This window comes from Chaetodon trifascialis, chromosome 19, assembly GCF_039877785.1.
Source record: "Chaetodon trifascialis isolate fChaTrf1 chromosome 19, fChaTrf1.hap1, whole genome shotgun sequence".
Taxonomy (NCBI): domain Eukaryota; kingdom Metazoa; phylum Chordata; class Actinopteri; order Chaetodontiformes; family Chaetodontidae; genus Chaetodon; species Chaetodon trifascialis.
The window spans coordinates 3,540,807-3,567,747 of NC_092074.1; the positions used below are offsets into that span (position 1 = coordinate 3,540,807).

Here is a 26,941-nt window from a genome sequence, read left to right on the forward strand (position 1 = left end):
CACAGACATAATATTATATTCTCAATATTAAGTATATGCTAAAATTCAATATTTTTTAAAATTATAGGCTAGACACCTGTATCCATCACTGAAGAAATTATCTTACGTATATGAGGCTGTTGATCAGGGTGTCCTTTTGAAACTACCACTGTTGAGCGGAGCCTGCAGCAGCATCACTGACACCATGGAATTGGGAGAATAAGAAGAAAAACCTTTGTTGCCTCCTTGGACAATGGTCGTGTACTATAGGAGGTCTATCCTCCTCACTCAGTCGGTCGGTATTTAACTCAACAGTTCAAACCTCACATACAATAGTAGCAAGTTAAACACCTGTGATCACCCTTACACGCTCATTAACAGCTCAACTGATGTCATTATGATCAGCAATCTGTCAGCACACCAGGTGTATGTAAACTGTTCATTTTAGCTTCTCTGTTGCCTCCTCCTTGATAATGGCTTTGCATCAAAGGTAAAAGATAGAGAACAGATTACACCAATCACATTTATGTCAGTATTTGTTCAAATACTATTACAAACTATTACCCATTTCTAATGCAAGCGTCAACTGTGCAAAAAATGTATTGTGGCAACAACAGGACAACCGACTCATCAGTACCTTGGTCACTTGTAGGGAGCTTGGGGTCTAATAAGCTCAAGCTCCAACATTCACAAGCAAAAATGCTTAAGAAATTGTGTTTTGTTTTGTTTTTTAAATAGACAGACAACTAGCTGTTGGTCTTGTTGCCCAAGAGCTAAGCAGTGAGCTTGCTGATGCAACACACTCAGCTCCAGGATGTGTCACCTAGAAGCTTTGTTCTAATTCAGTGGACTCAGACAGTGAATCCCAAAGGAAACAGCTTAACTCCACAGAGCCTAAACTAATGGTGTGTTCAACTTACCCTCATCAACTTGTAAAGTCAAAATTTTAGTTTTCCTCAAATGGTCAACAAAGTTGTAATTGCCAGTGGTAAAATCAGGAGAAGCTCCATGATGCTGGAGCTGTGATATTACAATTCAACACATGATGGACGACAGGAAATCATTGGAAATATACTGACATGAGTTCCACATCCTGTGATAAACAACATGTACAGGTGACCTGCATACGCCTGGGTTTTAATGTAGTTCCAGTTCACGTGATCTGTGCTGTAGATACGACATGGTCAGATGCTGTATCCTAACTCAGTGAATTGTCTAGTTAGACTACAGTTGGCTACCTGTGGTCTAGTCAGTCTTCAAATGTTGGATTTCAAAGGAGGCCAGCTCTGAAGTGGGACAGAGCAGTCCCTTCAATTCGTGGTTTCATAGGCGGGCCTTTCAAGTGAGTATACACTATGATAATGTAGATTATTGGGCTATTTTGGAAGGTCGATTAGACATTGCTCATGTATCATTTTCTGGTAACGTGATGTGAGGTCATCAATCAGGCTGACACTTGGTAAGGTAGTTAAAGGTTTGAAAATGCGAATTTCTTATAATAGAGAGTTGACCTGGGCCAGAAGTCCTGGTTGTGGACCTAAATGTTTTTCTTAATTTACTTGTGTTTCATATATTTGCAGCATTTCTTTATTGCTGACAATGTCTTGTTTTTTTCTTTTTTGGTCCATTAGCTTATTTTTTCTTAAGTTGCCATGAGCTATCTCAGCCACTGTATTCATATGGTGATGAATGCATATGTTGTATATTGGATGAGAACTATGTTGAACCAGAGCCACTGGTTCCTGACTAGTTCTTCAGACCCAGATGTTTTCTTCTACATTTTGTGTTATTGTACCCTTTCTTCTTTATCTTTGACTTCATATTAATCCTGTCCTGCCCCTTTCCTTTTAAAAAGAATAAAAGACAGCTGACAGAGCTATCGTATTTTCTCTAATAAGGAATGTGTAGCTGAATTTATCTTAACAGAACCAAAAGGAATCCTTTAGGGATTTGAGCGGGTGAAAAGTCATTTTTGCATCTATTATCAGTGAATACAGTCTTTTATTTCTTAAGGATTTGTTCATCAGTGCCCATTTAAACTCAGGCAGTGTATTGATATTTAATGTGATCCAATATACCAACCTGGTGGTCAGCAGATGGCATGCCGTTTGTTGTTTGGGTATTTTATCACCATTGATTTGCAGCTGATTGTTCAGACGCTCAGTTTGCTGTTATTGCTGCTTTCTTTGAGCAAATATTTCACTGTTGGCTTGTTTGCTAGTGGACCGTATGCGGAGCAAAATAATATGTACCCATCATCCAAGGTCTCTTACCCACAACAGTACCATGACATCTGCTGATGGAATTTGTCTCTTGCCCAGTATGACAGATCCAAGCAATCTGGAGCCCAAGGACACGGGACATAGACCTTGCCAACGGAGGATGATAGACTCATCCTCTCATGAACAAGGACTGAGCCGGCAAAGCATATCTCAAAACCTTCCCTTCCTTTTCTTTCTTTTCTATACTATCTTTTACTCTCAATTGCCTTCTCTTTGACTGCCCCCTCTTTTCCTTTGCCCTCCCTTTCCTCAGTGGCGCCCCCAGAAATTTTTCAAAGGGTGGCCAGGTGGGGCAACTGAAAATCTCAGGGTGGCACACACAGATGGAGGAAGGGGCCACTGGTGATTGGGCAGCAACAGCTTATTATGCATATGCAAGGGGGGAGGGGCAGGAGGGTGCTTGCTTGGAGGGACCAGTGGGGAGGCCAGCATTGTATCAGGGTGGCCAATGCCTGCCCGGCACCTCTTTGCAGCACCCCTGCCTTTCCTTCCCTTCCTTTTCCTGTTCTTTTGCATTTTTTTTTCTTTTTTATGTTTCCTGACCTTCCCTTTTAATCCCCTTTTCCCTTGCCTTCCTTCCTTTGCTTTCCTTCCTTCCTTTTCGCCCCTTTTATAATTTACTGAAAAATAGTGATGGGAGGAGCAACAGAAAGTGGACAAATCTGAGTAGCTACAGATAAAAGAATGGATTTCTAAAATTGTAAAAACACAACATGTCTCTCCAATGTTGGGAACTTAAGACACCGAGAAATGAAAATCCAACCAATAATGTGTCCTCAGAGTCTTGTGTCTTGATGGAGCACCACAAAAATGCAGCATGAAGCTCCAAAATCCACCACAGAAATGTCATCCTGACTCCAAGACTTGTTCAGAGGTCAGGTTTTTCAGCTGCAATGACATCAGTAACTCATTGGTGAGATGAATGAAAGTTGGTTCTTTATATGGAATCTTCAAACGAGCGGATATTTCTGGTCAATTGTATGAAATGATCTTTTAAGAAGCACTTATGTTTTGTGTTATGAGGTCACAGAGTGTTCCCAAAGAAGAGGAAGTTTACTGAAATTATTGGAGCCTGTGTGTGTGGACTGGTGGTCATTGTGCTGCACCCTCATTACACTTGGCAGTAGTGTGTGCACCCATAACCTCTCCAGCTATAGCAGCACTTGGACAGCTGACGCATTCTCCCTATTCCCCTCTCTCAGATTGTCCGCCTCACTCCCACTTGCTGCTTCTCTTGCCAGCTCCTGCTGCTGCTCTGTCTGATTCGGCAGATACACTGCACACATTGAAATACTGTTGAATTAGCTAAGTATACAGTAAAATGTCTCCTCTAAAAGAACTCTATTTGTATTAGCTGTGACCTCAACGCACCTTTTTATAATGCAATCAGTGAAATTAGCCCAGGGCTGAAGGCACTCTGAAGCTTTTTTTAAAAAAAACTCTGACCTAACTGGGGCTCTTCGCCGTAGGGCAGCAAACATTTTGCACTGCTGTCTTTTGAAGTGGGTATGAAAGGACCTAAATTTAACTTGGGTAAGAGCTCAGTCTTTCATGAAAATACACTTTGAAAGAAACACTCCAAAATGTGTTTTCTACTTTGTGTTTATTGGACAGAAATCAATGCAGTTTGTGTCTGTTCTGCACTAGACTGACTGGCCTGAATAAATAAGTTCCACCTACATGTGGCCACCACCACCAACCACTATAATCACTGTCAGAGAGCTACAACCACCCACTACAACCTGGCGAAATCACAGAGAGATTAGAAGTGAGGTGTCAGCACCATCGGAAGGCAGGGGAAGTCAAAGAATCCACCTGGTGTCAGTATCAGGCCTCATGCTAGCTCTGCTTCTACCTGCTGTATTTTTAGCCTAAAAAGATGGGGTGCGAGACTGAGTCAGACTTGGGTTGGCTGAACTTTCATGCCTTGAATAAACAACACATCATGGAAATCTATGTGTTTACATGCACTCAAAGGAAAACTAGTTTATTACAACTTTGTTTCCGTAGTTCAATTGGTTCCCTCAGTTTTGTCCACAAAACAAGTCCAACGGGGCAACATGAGCAATCAGATGAGACAAGCTGTACACAAGTGTTTGAAAGAGGAAACCAAGGGCACTGGTCAAATTATTACCAAAAGTCTCCACTGTAAATATTCACCACAGCTTGCAGCCTGACTTCCTGATTCAATTTTGACTTACTGCACTGACTATACTGCAAATAAAACCAATGGCAGGAAGCACAAAAATAAAACCAGTTGTAAAAATCATAGTTAACATTTTACTCTCAACTTTGTCCAGTAATCTAATTTCTGGAAGCTTTTTTTTTTTTTTTTTTTTTTTTGCCACTTCAGGGCAGTGCAACAAGCTGTTAATAACACTGACATATTATCGCCCTATAAAGATGTTGTGGTGCACATGTTAGCCAACAGCTTCTATTTACACATCCAGCACACACTGGGCAACATTAGCATTCATTTGGAGTTGAGTTCTTGGCCACTTGATAAATATAAGTCCAATATCCCCTCTCTTCTAGCTCTGCTTCTGTGTCCACTAGCTAATTGAGAAAAATATTTAGCTTTTGAACTGCTAAATGCTCCACTATGTACATCAGGTAGTTGCTTACTTTGTTTGCTGTATGCTGCTGGACAGGAAGCATACACTGAGTTCATCTGAGCTTTTTTTTATTAAAAACATCTGCCTGTTGCTGCTGGATATGAGACTGGTGAGAATGGTGAGACCAAGGAGAAATAATTAAAAAAAAAAAAAAAAAAAAAAAAAAGCTACAGGGTTTTAAACCAGATTAAAGAGCTAAAAGACATCACAAAAGCCCTGCAGAGCCATCTTACACACAGCGATTTGATACATTGTTAAAATAAAATGATGATGAGTGCAGGTTTGTATGTCATGTATTTGAAAAGCCTAGCTTCTGTAATGGGGAAGAGTAGACCAATAATATCCCAATTTTATTTCTCTGGGAAAAAGCTGAATTCTTTGGCCCTGTACATCTACAACCAGGTTTCTCATTTATACGTGTGTGCATGAGGACAACAAAGACAACAGAAAGAGAATGTATCTATGTGACAGCAATGCAGCTGGATGAAAAGGAAGATCATTAACAGCACATCCTTGTGTTGAAATAATTTCATTCAGACTCTAGCTAAAATCAAGACTCCACGGATCTGTATGCTTCAATCAAAATGCTTGTCGAATCATCAAACAGTGTCTGAAACTCCCCTCCCACGGCATCAAACCTGACAACACAACCAGAGGGTGCAACAAACTCTTCAAAATTTCCAAAAACAACAATGATTCTCTAGGTGTGTAAAGGTGAGAAAGTAGGCAGGAATTCAACTTCAATCTTACCTCTCTGTCACTTTTTTGTGTGTATAAAAGAGTGCAGCACCAGGAATGCCTTTGAGGAGAGACTGGCTGAAAGTGCATGCTGTCATCCCATTTGTGCGTAGCATCGAGTCTTTCCCCTTCCTGTGACAGCAGGCCTTGAGTGTGGCCATTTGGAACAGGTATAAACACTTGTGCCCTCAGACAAGGACGCAGTGTCTTTTATCACTGAACCACTCATGAAATGAGTAAACCATACTTTCAAAATAAAGTGAGTGGTTGGGTCGAAATGGTTCCTGATCTGCTGCATGTGTGTATGGGCTGTACAGTAACGAGGAACTCTGAGTGCATAGAAACAAGTCCTATTTCTGCTATATCCTGAATTTTCCAAGTAGCTTGGCTTCTCTGGTGAGTGTAAACCCACAGAATGTAACCATGTTCACATGTATTTAAGAAAACAAAAAGAATTAATATTTACAAGTGTCTTGCTTTTTGTTCAGTGATATCTTCAAAGCAAATCTTCCACACAGTCAGCAGTACAGTATCTTAAGTTCAGCTGTTTGAAGTCACAGGAGAGAAGTGTTCACCGCTGCTGAGACAAACGTGTTTACTTACGGACCTCAGCTTGATTACAATTCAAAGAGGCAGTCTCACAATGCTTATTCACTGTGGAAATATGACCCAAATTTTGTCAGGGAAGCTGTGCTTTGAAGTTTGAAATTAGACTGGGGAACTTTTATTCTTCCTTTTAGAAGAAGGCAGGCTTATCAAACACTTTTTTTTTTTCCATTTAATTCTTAATATCAAAGCTTTTGAAGACTCAATTAGCCACAACTCTGGTCTTGTCATAACACCACTTTAGACTTAGATTTAATCGAGGGTCATAGAGAACAGGATGGTAAATGGGCAGCTGATATGAACAGGCTGTTCTAGCTGTTTCAGGTCACTATCTCATAGGATGCACAACAGTCTGTGTCAGGAATGGCACATTTGTGAAGTGCTACAGCTCTGTGAATGACATCATTCAGGATTCCCAGGCCATCACACAGCAACATAAACCATGGAGCATCTGGTTGTTAGGTGTGTGCATAAATCCAGTCTGACTCCAGTCTGTTAAAGACAGAGCCCTGGTTACACTGCTGCAAGCCAGAAATGACACAGAGAGATGCGAGCTTCCAAAAAGTCATATTGTTCAATGGCTCTGCACATATATTAAAGAATCATAGAGATTAAAACATGGAAGATAGGACTAAAATATGGACCATTTTGGAAAGTAAAATTGTGTTAATGCTGAGCACGGCCAGCGCATATCATAAGCTAACTCAGCTGCCACCAAGGTCACCATGGTCACCAGAGGGGTTTTCACAAGATGACAGTGTGAAGTCCAGTTTGCAATATTAATAGCTTTGTTAAATATGTAATCTTATGTATTTGTAAAGTGTACTTGTAGGTAACTGAACTAAACAGGTTGATTTGATTTCTTTCTTACGGCTGCTTAAATTAGCTGAGTGTTTTGTTAATTTTAAAACTGGTATCTAAATCCTCCAGACTGCCCTGAGATTGAAATGGCTGGAGAGGTTAAATGGTCAAATGGTAAGTCAGACACAACAGGTCCAAAAATGTGGAATGTATAGTAACTAGGTACGGTACATTTGGTTGAGTACTGCAGTACAATCATGAAGCAATTATATTTTACTCAAGTATTTTACTTGTATAATATGCTATTATTATACTGTTGTGCTAATTATTGTGTTTTTCACTCCACTAAATGCATTTGATGTCAGTAATTACTAGTTACTAAGATTTTACATACAAAGCCTTTGATCAGTTTGTATGCTGATGAATTGTAACAGTAAAATGCTGACACACTCATCAGTAATCAATAATTGTAGCACTCAGTGGCTATTTTTCTGCACTTACTGTATGTCCCTTTACTTCTGATATGATAACAATTTTGAATATATTTTAAGTCTATTTTTACTTAAGGAAAGGACCTGATTACTTCCTGCACCACTGCTAACTATAGTAATTAAGCAACTAACCAAGTTGCTGTCAACTGTCAGCTGTTAACTTCAATTGCACATTTATTTTATTTGACGTATATTTCTGTTCTGACATAAGTATACAGGATGAACATGCATCACACACATGTCTCTAGAGGAACAAGAAAACATACAAAACACAAACACTGTTAAAGTAAAAATACCATGAAACCTCATGAAAAGCACCTCATCATTCATGGCGACATGACTGGTCCCTGAGGTAAGCTGATTTAAAAAACTGCATAAGAGATAGATTCATAAGACAGTAATAAAGGTAATCACTAGACTGCAATCACCCCGTCCTAACAATAAAATGATCAAGCATGAAGCAATAATGAAGCAAAAAGATGGATGTTCAGGCTGGAAATACAGGGAAAAAAACACACAAAACCAAACAACTCACTCTCATTTACTTCAGAGAGCACAGAGAATGATTCCAGAGAAGTGCAGCGGTGAAGTGTTTCTTTGCCCATGGTGCTCCCAAAAAGGAGCAACAGTAATTGAGCTATGTCTTGTTGCATAATTATGGCAGCGGTATCAGTTGCCAACTTTCTCAAATTTCTAAGGGGCCCCAAAAACGCTTGACCTGTTAATGGTATAGGTTTCATTTTGATCGTTTTTTATTATATTATACTATATATTAACATAAAATCATCCACATCCACATGGCCACAAACACACTCATTTCAAACCAAGAAAAAATCTCCATATACACCAGCACTGTGATGATTAATTGAATATGTTTACCTTTCCTTAGTTAGCTGTGCCCCCTCCCTGCATCCCTATCTGACCAGGTTTATGTTTGTTGGCTGCACTGAGGCACTGGAATGGGATGCATAATTATTAACCGCGCACACCGGGCCCGACAGACTTGAACTTGAAATTTGATTAAAAGAGCCTAAATTTGGGGAAATTTGCAACGACCCATCCTTTTGCTTTTTGCAAATGATCTAATATTCAAACGGCGAGGACAAGGAAATTCCTCAACTCAATTTTCTCCATTTCCAGAGAGGATGTATCCCACCCACACACCCCTCCATAATATGCTTTAATCTCATAATTTCCCTTTACCTTGACTGGTCATTTAAATCTGAGCTTGAAGGCAGAAATTATACGGAGAGAATCATATAATATATCCTAAAGTTTGAACAAATATACTTACAACTTTTCTCCTGATTCGAAAAACTTAGCTTCAGGCCACTGATTAGTGAATTCTTTACTCTCACAGAAAGTGTGTTTTTCATCAGAGAGGTAGACCAGGCTCTATACTGATATGGAGACTAGTTATGGAGAGGGTATTTAAGAAGTTCCTCAAGGTTATTAAAGTGTACATGGCTGTGAGACATAGCTCACTTTTGCCAGACACAGAGGGACAGTTTTCTCATTGAGATTGTGCTTTTTAAAAAATTAACTTGCTATTAATTACATATAGGCCTGCAGTGAATATGCATATGACATATAATTACAGTATTTCACTCCTACCAGGTTTTTGCTGGCATGATGGAGTGCTTCATACAATGCAGCACCATCTGTTAAGCTCCCTGGATGGAGTTTAATGGCTTGTAGTGTACTGCTCCCTAGAGTTTACACGGTAGCACTGCAGGTGTGTTCATTTCTTAGCATTGGTGTCATGTGTCAGGGTACAGCAGAGGCAGGGTAGACAATTTAAGAAGGGGATTTCCAAATGTTTTCATGTCAGGGGTTTTAAAATAGAAATGATTTTGAGAAGAGACAACAGTTGGATAAGATAATACTCCAAGAATTACATTTAAATCTGTTTTTTATAATCAGCTGTGCAAAGTACAGTATACAGAAGGCTAAATGTTAATCAGAATCAGAATCAGAAATCCTTTATTAATCCCCGAGGGAAAATTGTTTAAAGGACATACATGGATGACAAAGTTAAAATATGTGTGTTAAAAGTGTCTGTTGATTAAATATTATTAATACTGGTACTTAATTGCTGCATTCTGCAATCATTAATTGAAAAAAAAAAAAACAACATAAAAAAACAAACAAAAAAACCCCACCTTGAGTCAGTTTGCATGTTTTTTCATATGACTGTATTTTTATGCCCATATCTACTTTTAATGCTTTTATTCTTCAGATCTAAAATATACATTCACTAAATCACGAGTAGTGGTCCTTTGTCCTCATTAATCTCATGTTCATGTTCAATTTCTTTCCAATTCTTTGACTTTTTAGTTTGCAGTTATATTATTGTGGTGCTCTATTTACAAGAAAATGTAATGTACATGAATGTAAATGTACAATTCTGCATCAGGATGAATACTTTTGTCCTTGTCTATATTTTGCCTTTTTCTAAGTTTTGATAGTGAGACAGATTTCAAGAAAATGCTTTTTGTTATTGTGTGTGTGTGTGTGTGTGTGTGTGTGTGTGTGTGTGTGTGTGTGTGTGTGTGTGTGTGTGTGTGTGTGTGTGTTTTCTCAAGCTATTTCGTTTATCAACTGGCCTCATAAATTCAAAGGCAGCTCATTTTTGAGCCAGAACACGCTGTCTCTGGTGAACACGTTGCGCGAAAGTTTGGAGGATGAGATTTGGTCCTCGTGGCTCTCGATCCTACGTAACTGTGTGTTGACGTGTGGCTCGGCAGAGAGCTACAGTCCCGTTAGCCTGCTGGCTGAACAGTAACTTCTTGATAGTGGACGGTTAAGGAAAGCACTGACAGCTGACTGATTTGGAAACTCAGAAACTTGTAATAATGGCCGCCGACTGGGAAGAAATTCGGCGGCTTGCTGCTGACTTTCAGAGAGCACAGTTTGCTGACACAGTGCAAAGGTAACCGCGCCTTACGCGACAAGCAGCTGCTAGCAGCTAAGCTAATGCTAACGTCAAACTGTCATTTAAAAGTAACGTTGTTAGTTGTGACTTGGCTAATTTCTGTTAACAGTTGTCGTTAGCAGCAAAAGAAAAAGCATCCATCTACATCCTGCCGGAAAAAGAAACTTACGACACTTTTGAAAACCTTTCCACAGATTGTCAGAGAGGAATTGCATCGAAATTATTTCAAAACTGGTTCAAGAGAAGAAGCTGGATGTGGTGCACACGCTGGATGGAAAGGAGTATATCACTCCAGCACAAATCGGCAGGGAGATCCGAGATGAACTCTACGTCCATGGAGGTCAGTTTAAACACCAGAAACTTCCGGGAGTGATCATGTCGCAATCTGAAAAAGGCCATTCACATTATCCAACGTTCAGATACGTTCAATGGCATTTAATCACTCACCCTTTCCTCACTGTTGTCAGTCTCAGTAATACTCCACATGAGTGTTATTTAGTCATTGTCGAGCATATTGAGAATTGGACATGATAACTGTGAATAAGTCCCATCATTCTGTTTCACAGGGCGAATCAACATTGTGGACCTGCAGCAGGTGTGTATTAGCAAGTTGAAGCATTGCTTTGAGCCCTGGGTATTACCATCTGTCCTGTGATGTCCATCCATCGCAAGCTGAGACAGTTTTCCTGTTCTCAAATGTCTTTGATCAGAACATGTTTTGATCTCCGTCTTTCAGATTATCAATGTGGACTGGGTCCATGTGGAAAACAGAGCAAGTGACATTGCGAAATCTGACAAAGGGGTTCAACTTGTCCTGGGACAACTTATTGATGAGTGAGTATGAAGTGACAATTTCAGCACACTAGTGCTGGAGCATCTGTCCATCCTTAGAGCAGAGACCAGGCTGCGCAGATAAATTCTGGACGTGGTCTGTCTCTTGGATAGGATTTACTGAAGTGTAAAACAGATCTGAAGTGAAAAGACAGAAGCAAATGCTGAAAGCGTGTTGTCAAACCTATTGATTATGTTGTGTCTAGCACATATCTGGACCGTTTGGCTGAGGAGGTGAATGACAAACTGCAGGAGGCTGGTTTGATCAGTATTGCAGAACTGTGTAAAAACTACGACCTGCCAGGAGATTTCTTACATGAGGTGAGTCACACTGCTGCTGGCCTTACCTGCATCTGTTAATCGAAGAGGAAATCTCATGAGAAATTGGACATTGTGTCATATTTGTATCTAGATGATTTTTTTCCTCTTGGCGGTCTATGGTGACCTCTGCTGTTGCTTGCCGTCTTCATTTTTTGCTAACAATATGACGTGTGTGTTTTCTATTGTATCTCAGGAGCTGTCGAAGCGCCTCGGGAAGCTTATCCAAGGGGAAATGGACCAGTACAGCAGGGGGGTCATATTTACTCCAGCTTTTGTTGCTCGTCACAAAGCCAGGATACGAGGGCTTTTCAGCGGCATCACAAGGTAAACATTGTAAATATGTTTCACACATCGGGCCTCATACATGAACCACTCACACTAACAGATTTGTGGCAATTTACTCGCATCTGCCAGTGAGGTTGCAGATTGCATCTAAGTTACATTTTGGTTTTCTAGAAAGCGTTGTCATTCCATCAGCTGCCTCTGGATCTAAAACTATTGATACTGTCAAATGTGGTCTGTTTTCGGCTTCTGGGTTCTGACTGCAGGACTTGAAACTCAGTGTGAAAACCTTCATTTTACTGTTTGGTAACAGTTTTGTGAACTAAATTTGTTCTCAAGCAGAACATAAACACACAATCAGTCATGAGCAGGTGGTATCAGGCTGGAATGAGGGATTTCTGACAAGTTTGTGCAGTTAGGAGACTTTAGTGGATCTGACGTGGACACTTGTGTGAGCAAACCTGACCTTAAATAAACGAAGGGGAGATTTAGGATAAGAGTATGAAAATGTTCTTGTATGAGGCCTGATGACCTTCTTAATTATATTGTTCTGTGTTTTATTTTAGGCCAACGCCTGTCAGCAGCCTGATTGGAGCATTTGGATTTCAGGAGCATCTTCTGTACTGTAAGCAGAGACGTTTGATAGTTATGTATTCTGCTGGTTATGATGTGCCTCAGGTGTTGTTTCTTACTGTGATGATGTGTCTCAGTGGTAGAAAAGAAGTACTCAGATTCTTTACTTAGGTCAAAGTACCAATGCTGTAATATTAAAATACTCCTTTATGAAACTTTCAGCTGAAAGGTAACCAGTAACTGCAGCTGTAGAAGTACACAGTAGCATACAATGGAAATACTCAAAGTGAAAGTACATCAAAATTGTATGTACGTGCAGTTTTTTTGTAAATGAACTTCTGTTATATTCAATCATTGCCAGCTGTTCTGGAGGAGTTGGTGGACAGTGGACGCCTCAAAGGAAGCGTGGTTGGAGGTCGGCAGGACAAAGCTGTGTACATCCCTGATATTTACGCCAAAACGCAGAACGCCTGGGTGGACTCTTTTCTCCAGCAGAACGGATACTTAGGTATGGACTTTTAAATTCTTCTTCATTTTTATTATTGGGATGTCTCTGTTACATCCTGTTTCCTTTTTTTAATGCTAAATCCTCACACAGTCCAGTACCAAATGTTCTGTGAAGTGACTGTTAGCTTTACCGCCAAAGGACATTTCACCCTGCGTGCATAGCACATAGAGACACACAGAATGCTGTTTTAAGCACTCAAGATTCACTGAAATGTTAACTAAATCTGCATTATTTGAGAGCTTGCAGTTTTGTTCAGTCCCTGCCGACAGTTTTCGGTTAATAATCACGAGAACTTTTCGGAGACCAGGTCAAGTAATGTAAAGCCTGTGTTTCAACAAACCGACTTACCTGCAAATGTAACCAGGCTTATAGAACTCTGTCCCCCGGGAGTTCTTCTCAGGCTGCTTTGAACCTCGACAAATTTAAAGTTGAATGCACAAAATTTAGATGTTATTTACTTCTGTTATTTGTTTTATTTATTTCTATTATGGGTTACTGCTGTTGGTTGTTTTATGCCTTGTGATCTTCATGCTGGGCGTCACGGTGGAGCAACAGGTAGTGCTCATGCCTCACAGCAAGAAGGTCGCCGGTTCGATCCCAGGGTGGGGCGGGGCCTTTCTGTGTGAAGTTTGCATGTTCTTCCTGTGCATGCGTGGGTTCTCTCTGGGTACTCCGGCTTCCTCCCACAGACCAAAAACATGCTCATTAGGTTAATTGGTGACTCTAAATTGTCCTTAGGTGTGAGTGTGAGCGAGAATGGTTGTGTGTTTGTATATGTTGCCCTGCAATCGACTGGCGACCGGCTCAGGGTGTACCCTGCCTTTTGCCCAATGACAGCTGGGATAGGCTCCAGCCCCCCTGCAACCCCGAAAGGGATAGTCAGGTATAGACGATGGATGCAGTGTTTCCCCTAGAATTTTTTTCAGGCCCAGTGGCACCCACCAAAAAAACCCTAAACAGACGAGACGCGTGGGATGGTGTGTTGACGCAGCTGGACTAAGTCAGGTGGCACAGCAAGCAGTCTGCAATTCTGCAATTATTATATTTGCAATCAAATTTTTGTTCACCCAGACTTTCTCGTATTCAAGATCACAAGGAGAGGGTGACTTAATGAGGTGCATTTATTGCAAACAAATGGAACGTGCTTGATTACACATTGGCACTTCAACCACACACTGTGCATTGTTCTGTGCTGCACTTGATTTTTCTCGGTTTAGAGAAGAACTTCACCAAGGCTTTGTGGTGGGGAATTCCCTACACATAATTGAGATTCTATCAGTTATAAATAATTTAAACATTTGACAAACATTAAACATAGAAGTTTTTTATTCATTTTATTATAACAGAGTTACATACATTTGACAGGGTTAGGGTTAGTGACCCCTTAGTGGTTCTAGTGGAAAACTAGCCTATTGTCTGTGTTATTTTCATCATTATTGTTTACCAAAAAAAGAAGCTTGATCAGAACAAAAATATAAGCTAAACAACAAATTGGTTATGGTTATTAAGCCATTCGGGATCCCAGCCAGATGTTCTGTGTTTAGCTGTATTTTTTATTTTTTTTGACTGGGTTACCAGTCGGACCGGGCCCACGGTCACCTGTCGGATCACGGCCGACAGTTGAAGCGGGGTCGGACAGGTGTCAGTGGCAGTAATGGTCCTCGAGCAGCCCCCCTCTCCACTGCAATCTGCCCCCCTTTCTTCCGTCTCACCTGCACCTGTCATTTTTTTTTAGAGTTGCCTCTGTTACTCTCCCTTCATCTATTTTCATTGGCTCCGGAGTCTGGCAGAAAAACTTCTTTATATTAAGTTGTCTGTCACCCGCAATATTTTTTCTTTTCTTCGGCGGCGCCATAGTTGGCTAGCTACAAACCTTAAACATCCCATAAAATAAGCCTGCGCTCTCAGCAGCGGTACTTACATCGTTACTAGGCAACGAAGCAGGTTGGCTCATGTTGCGCTGCACAGAGGCGCTCCTAAACGTAAATTATTATTGATTTATGAATGAATGGATAGGTGGCTTATTTTTGGCATATTGATTTTTTTTTGGGGGGGGGGGCTGTACAATGGTAGGGGAAACACTGGGACGGATGGATGGATCTTCATGCTTGGTTTATGCTGCATTTGTCTTTGATACAGTACAATTTTGATGAGGATTTTTTGTTGTTGTGTCAGTGAGGACCCCAGGAATACCAGCTAATGGAGATCCAGTAATAATATTAATGTCCTTCACACAATCATGTGTTTCTCAAAGCGGTGAATCTTGTCCCATCCTTGCTTGTGAAGAACTGAGCCCTTATAATTCTGAGAATATACAGTTAGAGAAAGTCAATCATGCATGCATATAGCACAAACCCAAGAACAGCTGCATCTTACTTTAACTGTATTTTACTTTCAGTTTTCTGCTTTTCTGGCCCTTTGTTGCACCTTATTCGGGTAATGTTGAGAGCACCAGTGAAAAGCAATTTTTCTTTTGTTCTTTTCTCCTTTTCCAACACTCATGCAATTAATAACTGTTACCGCAAAGTTGAAATAAACACAGAGGTCACAAACTGCATTGCTGTATTCCAGAAAATCTGCAGATTCACTCATCTTCGTCCCCTCCACTGTTGGTGCTGCCGCTCTTGTGAACACACACAGCTGTTTGCTGCTGCTGTCTGAGTTGATAAGGGTCAAACTCTTTAAACATGCCATTGCAGCTTGCTGTGTGACCATGGCGACCACAGAAATCTGTTTCGGTATGTGTCAGCGTGGGCTTTTCAGTGTGATGTGTGTGTTGTAGTGTGAATGTAACTGATGAAGTCTTCCTCCTGCAGAGTTTGATGCGTTGGTCAGACTGGGGATCCCTGACCCCTCCAGCTACATCAAGAAGCGCTTCAAGTCCAACAAGCTGCTGTTCCTCAGAGCAGCCTGTGTGGGTCAGGCTCTGGTAGACCAGGTGGAGGCCTCTGTGGAGGAAGCTGTCAACTCCGCCACGTGGGCTGACTTACAGGTACTCACACAGCTCAGTGTGTACCTGACATTACATGAACTGTTACTAGTTACAGTAAAAATATGAATTAGTCATTCTTTTCATCTTTGCTTTTATTTAGCCGATTTTGCCCAGCTGCCTCTCAACGGAGGATGTCGGGATGTTGATCAGCCAGGCAATGAGAAACACAAATGTCCAGTCGTCTGCCAGAGTGTTGGGAGGCACAGTCGTGGTCAGCGAGAAGTTCATCAGCAACTGCCTCTCTGTGTTTGATGAAGCCATGCAGCAGAAAGCTCAGAAGGTACAGACTCCACAGACACAGACTCCTGAGTACAGGCAGTCAGCAAGATGTCCGAGGAAAGCAGAAAACACATTGAAAGTACGATGTCTGTGGTTTTGCTTTGTGTCTCTCAGGAAGTCAAGAACAATCCAGTGTTTTTCATATCTGAAGACGATCTGAAGCAAGCGTCCACGCTGAACGAGAGCTCAGCACTTTCAAAAAAGGAGAAGAGAGAAGCAGAGCGCAGGAAGAAAGCTTCAGGTTTGTTAAGTCCTGCCTACCAAACCGAGACTAAACACACACATGCACACACACACGCGCACACACACAAACAAAAGGTCAAATCTTGTGTACACTACAAGACTCTTGCCACAGTTTGCCTGTCAGACAAATGACTTGAATCTGAATCCACCCTGGTGCCCCTCACAACAGATCCTCTATTTCCAGCATTCAGAGATGTGTCTGCACCTCGTAGTGAAACTATAGAAGTGGACGGAGGCAGGCAGCAAACGAGGACTGCAGATACATTGTCATTATTGTTCCATCTACAGGTTCATTTCTCTGTAGATTCATCATCTGGTCTGTAGAACTTCAGCAAAATGACAAAACAATGACAATCGTAAGTTCCCAGAGCCCATGGTGATGTCTTCAAATGTTTAGTTGGGTCAAAAAGTCCAAATATATTCACTTTATGATCATAGAAGATCAAGAAAACCACAGAATGTTCACATCTGTGAAGCTGGAAGCAATGATTTTTTGCCAATTATCAAAATAGTCAATTTTCCTGTTGATTAACTAATCAATGAATTGATTAATCAGTGCCGCTCTAATACGCACAGTGCCAATTGGCCAGGGACAGGGACCACACTAACTGTATCACTAATGCAATAGTAGTCATTAAACAAGCTTCTTGAACTTAAATGAACAAATGGTTTGTAATTAGCGAATCCATCCATAATGTGCTGCGTATCCAGATCCAAGTCACATTAACATAATGTATGATATCATCAGGATGATCATTATGTACTGCTGGGAAATACTGGGATACACTTAGGCCAACGTGATGGAGACGGAGGTATTAAGTTGTGTTCTATGTGGTATTAAAAAAAAGCCCTGAGGACGGCAGCTCAGGTGGAGGTGGAGGTGGAGGTGAAGAGGATTTTAATACAGCGGGTTTCTCATTAGAGTAGTGAGTGACGCTGTAAACACAGTGAGGAAATATTAATAGTATAGTTGCAACACAAGCCAGACCTCCCCCCACCCGTTCATTTTCTTTAGGAGTTTGGATTGAGGACATTTCATGGTGTCTGCTGGAGGAGCAACATTTCTGTGTTCACTTCAGGACGTACGAGACGTGCATGTAGTTTGGAGTCAGAGAAAGAGACATTTTGTCCAATAGTTAAACATTTACACGCTCACTGATTGTGGATGTTTACATGAGAGAGAAGGAGAAAATGTTAAGAATTTCAGAGAGATAACTTTTCCCTGTCCTCCCTGGTGGTTTGTGTAAATTCATTCTGGACTATTTTTATGATCTTTAGTTTGATACACACACCACATGTTTGAGGCAGGATCATCACTTCTCTACCTGAAAAAGAGCAACTTTCAGAGTGTTTTCATTGAATATCACAATTATGTTATCTCAGATCTTTCGCAAGTGGAGTAAAATAGTAATTGTGAGACCTGATCTGAGATCAGTTATGTGTTTTGTGTCATCATAACAGCGTGGGAAAAACAATTGTCCCGTGTCGTCGCAGTAATTTGTCAAAGTTTTGTCATCTGCACTCAACAGGAGGGCATTTAGTTTCACATACATGTCTGTGATATTTGATGGACAACAAGGGTTTTGTTGTTGCTTTATGTGTCATATGTTCACTGTTTGTCTCCCAGAGGGCAGTGGAAGTGTGAAAGCAGGCGGGGGAGGCAACGCCAGAGAGATCCGGATCCGTAAAACCAAGAAGAAAGGGAGGAAAGACGAGGACAGTGACGAGGAGACCGGACCTTCACAGCAAAGTACGGTCATGGCCACAAAGCAGTTTTATCTTCACAGGGACATAATGTCTCTGTGTGCACATTAAGCCTGTTCAGTGAGGCATTTTACTGTAACAAGAGCGTAATGGCTGGTTGGCTACATATTTCTCCCGTGGGTTGTTAAGGGGTTTTTTTTTTCATGGAAGACAAAGGTAACTGTACCATCCCTGTGAGACTAATTAGCTTGTGTTTTACCTTTGCCAAGATCGCAGCAAACAGACTGCAGCCCTCTTTATGGCCCAGGAGGAGATTGTAGCTGTCTTAGAGGAGAGAGTGAGCGACTGTCCTGAAGAAATCCTCTCTGAGCTGGCAGAGCATTTAGTAAGGTAACACACAGGTTCCTGTCTAAAGTTAGTTTTCTCTTCTAACACTCTGAGAGCAATAAGTCACACTGTTCACGTCACTGCAGGCCTCTGAGTAAAGCCTATCAGGAGGTGTTGCGGGCAGTGTTCATGTCCTCCACCAGCTCTCCATCAGGGGCCAACAAGAAGAAGAGCATTAAGGATCTGCAGGAGGAGATCACCAACCTGTACAACAACATCCGACTCTTTGAGAAAGGCACCAAGTTCTTCTCTGGTAAATCCTGCTCTCATCACCAAAGTGCAAATCACAAATCACCAATGTCTGGAACCGTCCCCAAACATGTACGATGCCGCTGGCTGAACAGTGCTAAACAGCAGCCCAGCATGTTACAATGTGACAGATGAGTTTTGTTTGCACTCTGCTTCACTGTACATACATGTCAGACTGTGCAATCCTGGGATATCTCAGCACTAAGAGATGGATGGATGAATATACAATTCAATTCAATTCAATTCAATTTTATTTGTATAGCGCCAAATCACAACAGAAGTTGTCTCAGGACACTTTCCATATAGAGCTGGTACAGACCAAGCTCTTTTATCTACAAAGAAACCAACAATTCCCCCATGAGCAAGCACTTGGCGACAGTGGCGAGGAAAAACTTCCTTTTAACAGGCAGAAACCTCGAGCAGAACCAGACTCTGGGTGGGCGGCCATCTGCCTCGACCGGTTGGGTGAGAGAGGAAGAGCAAGAGAGAGAGAGTGAGTGAGACAGACAGACAGACAGACAGAAAGAAAAGCAGTCAGAGAGAGAGAGAGAGAGAGAGACAGAGACAGAGAGACAGACATGCAGTCACAGTAACAGTGACTGTGGATGTAATAACAGCAGTAGCAGTTGCAGTGGATGTCAGGCAGGGCCAAGGCAGGAGACGCAGCTGAAATCCACAATCCAGATTCAGCCACTGTCCATGGGAACCTGCAAGACGACAAAGCACAGAGACTCCGGGGAAGGAGCTAAGTTAGTAACACGCCGTGGTAGGACATGAGAGCGTGCGGATGGAGAGGGACAGAAGGACGGAGGAGCTCGGTGTATCTTTGGATGTCCCCCAACAGTCTAATCCTATAGCAGCATAACTAGGGGCTGGTCCAGGACAAGCCTGAGCCAGCCCTAACTATAAGCTTTATCAAAAAGGAAAGTTTTAAGCCTACTCTTAAATGTAGAGACAGTGTCTGCCTCCCGGACAAAGACTGGAAGATGGTTCCACAGGAGAGGAGCTTGATAGCTAAATGCTCTGACTCCTGTTCTGCTTTTTGAGACTTTAGGAACCATAAGTAGACCTGCATTCTGGGAACGCAGTGTTCGAGTAGGGCAATAAGGTACTATGAGCTCTTTAAGATAAGAAGGTGCCTGGCCACTTATGGCTTTGTAAGTAAGGAGGAGAATTTTAAACTCTATTCTAAACTTTACAGGGAGCCAGTGCAAAGTGGCGAGTATTGGAGAAATATGATCTCGCTTCCTGGTTTTTGTCAGAACACGTGCTGCAGCGTTCTGGAGCAACTGGAGAATATTCAGCAGCGAATTTGGGCAGCCTGATAGTAAAGAATTGCAATAATCCAGCCTGGAAGTTACGAATGCATGGACTAGTTTTTCTGCATCATTTTGAGACAAAATATGCCTGATTTTTGCGATATTACGTAGGTGAAAAAAGGCAGTCCTTGAAATTTGTTTTACATGGGAGTGAAAGGACATGTCTTGGTCAAAGATAACTCCCAGATTCTTTACAGTGGTGCTGGAGGCCAGCGCAATGCCATCCATAACTGCTATGTCATCAGAAAGTGACCTTCTAAGATGTTTAGGGCCTACTACTATAACTTCAGTTTTGTCCGAGTTTAGCATCAGAAAATTGCAGGTCATCCAGGTCTTTATGTCATGAAGACATGCTTGTAGTCTAGTTAACTGACTGGTTTCTTCCGGTTTCATTGATAAATATAGCTGGGTATCATCTGCATAGCAATGAAAATTTATTGAGTGCTTCCTGATAATCTTACCTAAAGGAAGCATATATAAGGTGAATAGAATTGGTCCAAGCACAGAACCCTGCGGAACTCCATAGCTGACTTTAGTGAGCACAGAGGAGTCGTCATTAACGCGTACAAACTGAGAGCGATCTGACAAGTAGGATTTAAACCAGCTTAGCGCAGTTCCCTTAATGCCAATGAAATGTTCCAGTGTCTGCAATAGGATGCCATGGTCAATGGTGTCAAATGCAGCACTAAGATCCAGTAAGACTAGTACAGAGACAAATCCTTTATCAGATGCAATTAGAAGGTCATTTGTAACTTTAACCAGTGCTGTCTCTGTGCTATGATGCACTCTAAATCCTGACTGGAAATCCTCGAATAAACTATTATTGTTCAGAAAGTCGCACAGCTGATTGGCAACTGCTTTCTCAAGAGTTTTTGAGAGAAAGGGAAGGTTGGATATCGGTCTATAGTTGGCTAAAACCCCTGGATCAAGAGTAGGCTTTTTCAGTAGCGGTTTTATCACAGCTACTTTAAAGGACTGTGGTACGTAGCCTGTTGATAAAGAGAGATTGATCATGTCTAAAACTGAAGAGTCAATTAGAGGTAATACTTCTTTAAACAGCTTAGTCGGGATAGGATCTAAAATACAGGTAGATGATTTTGATGATGAAATTATTGAAATTAGTTGGTGAAGGTCAACAGGAGTAAAACAGTCTAAAACTGCGACAGACTGAGTAACAGTCTCAAACAGAAACACGTCATCCACATGCTGTCCTCTTATTTTGAAAATTCAGCTGAACAGAAAGCAAGTTGTGGCCATGCTGCAGGCATTTTTTAAACCGTATTAAAAATGACCTTCACAATGTTGCATCAGCTCGTGTGTTCTGAATCCTCTCCTGCCACGGGCTGATCACAGTGTCACAATCTGCTCTGTCAGTGTTTAAACGCAGGCTTCCTCAAAGCTTTAAATGGGCCATCAGGGGACGTGTCACAGTGTCATCCAAGACCTCTGTTTTCAACTGACAACCAATGATTTCACCATGTTTCTCTCTCACCTGTCAGGGACAGCCCAAACCTGCACAGTGTACGGAGGCCTTAACTTACTTTGAAAGTAACAATATATGATGTGCCTATCACACATGGAGTAACCATGCCACAGATTGCACGGTGGAACAGTGGTAACACTGTCGCCTCGCAGCTAGAAGGTCCCAGGTTCGATTTGGCATGTCCACCATGCCTTCGGTGCCTGCTGCTTGGGGAAAAAGGGGCCTTTCTGTGTGGAGTTTGCATGTTTTCCCCGTGTTCACCTGGGGTATCCTCCTTAAAAAAAAAAGATTAAAAACATGCAAGTAGATCAACATCTGACCAATGGTGACAAAAGAGAGCTGGGTCCCCGGGCACCGCTGTCAGCTGGCAGCCCACCGCTCCTGGTCCGCCGCGGAGGAAGGACTTGCCGGGATGGGTTAAATGCGGAGAAAAGAATTTCACAGTAGCATGGCGTGTGAAGTTTCCCCCTGTAACTCTGTGTGACTGTCACTAAAAAAGGGATGTCTCTCATTCTCTGCAAATGAAGCCTTTCAAAGTGAACTTAATGTCAATTCTTTGATCGTGTAGATGAAACCCAGGTCCACATCGCCAAGCACCTCCTGAAGACCGTCTGCACAGATGTCACTAACATCTTGGTCAACTCCCTGGCTGCTGACCTGATGATGTCCGTGGAGAATCCCAGCAGCATCAGCAACGAGGTGAGAAAAAGCCCCTGCTCGCTTTCTGTGGCTCCTCTCAGGAGAGGCCATCAGCCGGAGAGGCGCAGAGCTGCGATCGCATTTAAATCAAGTTAGAGTTAATTAGGACTGTGTGTCGTCTGAAATGCACCATGGGACTTGTTAGACTTTGGACTTCACCACAAATGTCTGTGATGTGTCGCCTCAGGTCAGAGTGAAGATTTTGGGCAAACTGCCAGAGGAGACCAAAGGACCTCTCCTGAAGCTGCACAACTGCCTGAACGGAAAAGTAAGAATGTTTCCTGTCCGTTACATCATCGGCCAGTACAGCCGGACAGTCCGCGGATGGAAACGCGCTCACTGTTTGTCCTTCACAGGCTATTGAAGACTTCCTGACCAACATAGAGACCTGTGCAGAGGTGTGTGGCTTCATGCTGAAGAAGGGAGACAAGAAAAAGGAGAGGTAACGGCAATGCTGAGGTTTTATTCTGGATGTGATTTATCATTATATAGTATATTTAATTAGTTTTTTTATTTATTTAATATTTTATTATTAGTATATTCAGTATATTTATCAGTGAAGTTCAAATCTAGAAAAAACAGCTGTTAGAATAGAGTATTTGAGTTTTGTGGTGTGTGAATTTGTGCCGTCCAGACAGGCCCTGTTCGTGCACCGTCAGGCTCTCACTGAGCAGCTGAAGGAGACCGAGGATCCAGCCCTGGTCCTCCACCTGACCAGCGTGCTGCTGTTTCAGGCCAGCACCCACTGCATGCTGCACGCTCCAGGACGCTGCGTGCCTCAGATCATCGGCACCCTCACCGGCCGAATACCCGCGGTACGTCCGACGTTCACCCACTGAGTGTCAGAAGCCACACTCAGTCATGTGGCCAAAAGCTGCCCATCAGGGTGTTGTTACGTAAAAATGGCTGTGTTTGTATGTGGGAATTTCATTTCTCTGATTTCACAGTGTTTGTGCTGAGCTGCGGTGGAGGGACAGTGACACACAGAGGGGATTTCATGCTGAAAAGACAGACATTTGAGAACACCTGCATGATCTGTGTAGTTCAGACAAAAATCTACCTCCACAAACAAACAGCTTAACATAGCATGTGAAGGTTTTTATGAAAAAATGTCATAAAGGCTGCTGAAGCTAAGCTTAATCTGATGTAGGTTTGATTCAACCACATTTAGCAAATGATTGGTCAATGGCTGTAAACTGCTGTCATGAGAATTCAGTCTGGCTTCCTCCGCCTTGTGTGTGAAGCACCACTTCATGGTGAATGTTCTGAACTGTACTTCTCAGCTCCTCATCATTGAGTGTGTGGTATTGATCATCAGCCCAGGCACTCCCAAATGCAATATGATCACTTTGAGCTCCAGGATGTTCAGTTTTGATCCATTTCAAGACTTCATCACAGTTCTTCAGAAGATTAGGAGCAAAAAACTTGAAATTCATTTATATAATTATACCACATCAGTTACCTGAAGCATGGAGGATTTTCCTGTGTAGCAACATCAGTCCAGAGACAGGAGTATATTTCTGAGAAAACCTATAATAGCGCAGCTTTAACTCAGTCATAATAGACATGTTTATTTGAGCTTCGGTGTGGTCTATGCTTCAGCAAATGTTGGCAACATGCTGCTTCATTTTAGGATTGTTTACATCCAGCTTTCAGACACAGCAGCTGGGGGTAATCTCCATCTGCTGCAGTGTCACTGTTATCGAGCGTTTGTTTGGTGAGTCAAACCGCTGAAATGTTGGTGTGTGGTTACAGGAGCAGCAGCAGCTGCTGTCTGCCTACCAAAGCCTGGTGGTGAAGCAGCTGGTGAGCCAGAGCCAGAGCAGGAAGCAGGAGGAGGCCGAGGGCGAGGCCGACAGGGCGGAGGAGCAGGATGAGGAGGCCAGGAGCGTGCGCACTCAGCTCATGACCCTGACACCACAAGTCAAGGACCTGGTGCTGTCCCAGAAGAAGACGACTGGCACAGATGACTGAACGTTTCAAACGCTAGAGGAATGAATGTGGGAACTCATCTATGAGAAGTCTTTTTGTGGTCTTACATGTTCAATTGAAAACGTTTAGCTCTGCTAGATCAGCTGCTAATACTGTATTTTTGTGAATTATCCATGAGGACATAAATCTAAATTATTAAAGGAAATTCCAGCGTGGGACGTCTCCCTGTGAACACAATGAACATGAAAATCCTCAGTGAGGTTCTGATTTCATGCATTCATTAAAGCTCTCCTCTTCATGTGTTGGAGTTATTTATAATGAAAGGTTTAGAGACATAGTGCCCTTTGATTCATTCTTCATTCATGTTCCTACACAGACCTGGAAGGCTGAGCTGGACAGTTTATTCTTAACACTGGAAACAGCAGCAGACAAAGCAACTTGTTCTGGCAAATCAGTAAAATTCAATCTTCTAATGAGGAACATTAGCGCCAGAACAAGCACATAAGAGGACCTTCAGGTGAGCTTTGACTGTCAAGTCCTGTTTCTAATTCAGCTTTAATAGGTGTTGCAGGTGCTCAGGTTTGGGCTTCTTCATTTCCATGGCAACAGCAAATTCAATAGCTGAAGAGAACGGTTTGACGTAGCTGAAAGCTCCAAAACAAGTGAATAAGTAGACCTTGGAAAAGTAACATGAACATTTCTGGCCTTCACGGGAGGCCTTTGTGAAAAAGCATGTTGGGACATGTAGTTCAATCAAGAATTCTCATTTAGACATCTATCCCCATGTGTGAGAACGTAAAGGAAAGTATCACTTGCATCTCCTTGTTGAGGTAACTTACACTTACAAGGTTTCTTTTTTTATGTCTAATTCTCCTTTCCAACACTGGGTGGCGCCAAACACTAAAGTATCTTCACAGCAGTGCAGCGATGTTTGATCCAGTTTCAGCAGGCCAGAAAAAGAGCTGCGCCTGTCACTAAACTCCAACTAAATTTAGATCATACAATTCTTGTGACAACATTGAAGATGCATGTACTGCGTGGTTCCATCTCACAGGTGGTGGATGAGCTTTTTAGCATCTTTCAGCTTGTTTTGGTCTATATGCAAACGTCATGTTATGTTGATAATATGGTGATAGTATGTCAGTGTTGTGTTAACTGTTTGTTCAGCTGCCCCAAAGTGGCCAAAAAATCAGTTGGTGCAGGTTAATGTCAGTGAACTCCATCCAAAGTTCACAAACAGTAGCTAACATTAGCCATTATACGCTACTGGTCATACCAGACCAAATAAGGCTGTGGTAAACAAAATATAAGAATGTATTGAAGTTAGCAAGGGTGCCTTTTACTGCTTAGAATTCAACTTTATCTAAGTCATACTTCACAGACATCACAAATATATCCACCGTTTGGGAAAAAAAAAAAAAAAAAAAAAAGGTAGTGGAAAAGAAAAAATAGTATTGCGTCTTTAAAGAACAAAAAGAAAAGCCTTCTGCCCACTATGGCTTCCATTAATTTAGTGCTTCTCTGAACAGGTATTTTAACTGGTTCATTAATGTTTTGCACCTCAGAAAAGTCAGAAAAGAGGGAAGCAATCTGCATGAGACCGACAAAATGACATGTAAAAATAAATGCATTAAACCAACAATAAATGCAGAAAACCACCATTAAATGTAATGAAGGTGTGAAACAAGCCGTTCAAACCATTATGGGACAGTATGTTCTGCACACTGAGCTGGCTGTTAAAATCCCCAGATGAGAATTGATCAAACTCTCCTTTTTCTGCATGGAGAAAGGCTCCTAAAATTCTGTGACATCTCATGGCCAGCCCTGGGAGCCATGTTTAAAGATAGAAACCTGAAGTAGAGGTTGTCTCAGAGCTTATTATCCTCGGTGAACCTGAGCTGCTGACTTTCTCCTGTGGATTTCTCACGTTTTGAACACAAAGTCCTCCCATAAACCGGAGCCTGACATGTGACTGCACCATGTGCTGTGTGGAGGCAGACACACTGTCTGCATCCTGGCAGAAGAAGAGGCTGCTGAGGAGAATATGCATGCGTGAGGTCATCATACACACGAGCACATGCTCCACATCGCCATGGAAACAAGCATCTCCTCACAGAGGCCAGGTTCTTTTTCTTTCTTTTTGCTTTCTGTTGTCAACCGAGGCCTCTGGGCTTGGCAAGTGAGAGATGTCAAATGAGGAATTTCATTCTAATATGAGAGATTCAAAAACAGAACCTCCCACTCTCAGAATATGATTCATACCAATACAAAACATTGATGCAGAATTTAAACCACACCAATCCCTTTAGACCATAGAGAAATGACTCACCCTGAACATATATATGTCCATTTTCTTTTTCCAAAATAGCATACATATACAGTGCACGCAGTGCTGGATAACATACTCCGTGCTTCATTAAAACAAGCAGTTGTACATACAATCAAAGCAGGAGAACATATGAGAGTAATGTTACTCCATAGAGAGGCAGCCATGTCCTCAGTATACCATGTTCTCAGGTGTTATGAACATGACTCCTTTGGTGTGTTTAAATTCTTATTAGGGATTCTCTCCCGTTTCCATTAAATGGTAGACGAATCCATATTTTAGAACAACGATGTGTTAGCGTAAGTGCATCTTTGCTCCATTTGTCAAAAACAATTCATCAAGGCGTCAGATGTTTCAGCTCATTAG

The 26,941-nt window shown here is 41.9% G+C and overlaps 1 protein-coding gene across 2 annotated transcripts; it reads left to right on the forward strand.

Annotated features, from left to right (window-relative positions):
- The first annotated feature begins 10,231 nt into the window (after positions 1-10,231).
- Positions 10,232-24,547, forward strand: ufl1 (UFM1-specific ligase 1). 2 transcript variants are annotated; one of them, XM_070987970.1, is made up of 19 exons: positions 10,232-10,444; positions 10,642-10,787; positions 11,014-11,042; positions 11,184-11,281; positions 11,485-11,599; positions 11,793-11,923; positions 12,448-12,506; positions 12,816-12,962; positions 15,779-15,954; positions 16,055-16,234; positions 16,348-16,474; positions 18,104-18,226; positions 18,450-18,570; positions 18,654-18,820; positions 22,187-22,317; positions 22,505-22,585; positions 22,674-22,759; positions 22,952-23,132; positions 24,073-24,547. In XM_070987970.1, the coding sequence occupies exons 1-19, from the start codon at positions 10,368-10,370 to the stop codon at positions 24,289-24,291; spliced, it is 2,394 nt and encodes a 797-aa protein (XP_070844071.1). In that variant the 5' UTR covers positions 10,232-10,367; the 3' UTR covers positions 24,292-24,547. The 2 variants fall into 2 exon arrangements, with proteins under 2 accessions (XP_070844071.1, XP_070844072.1); XM_070987971.1 differs by lacking the exon at positions 11,014-11,042 and having other exon boundaries at positions 10,259-10,444; positions 10,642-10,816.
- The last annotated feature ends 2,394 nt before the right edge of the window (positions 24,548-26,941 follow it).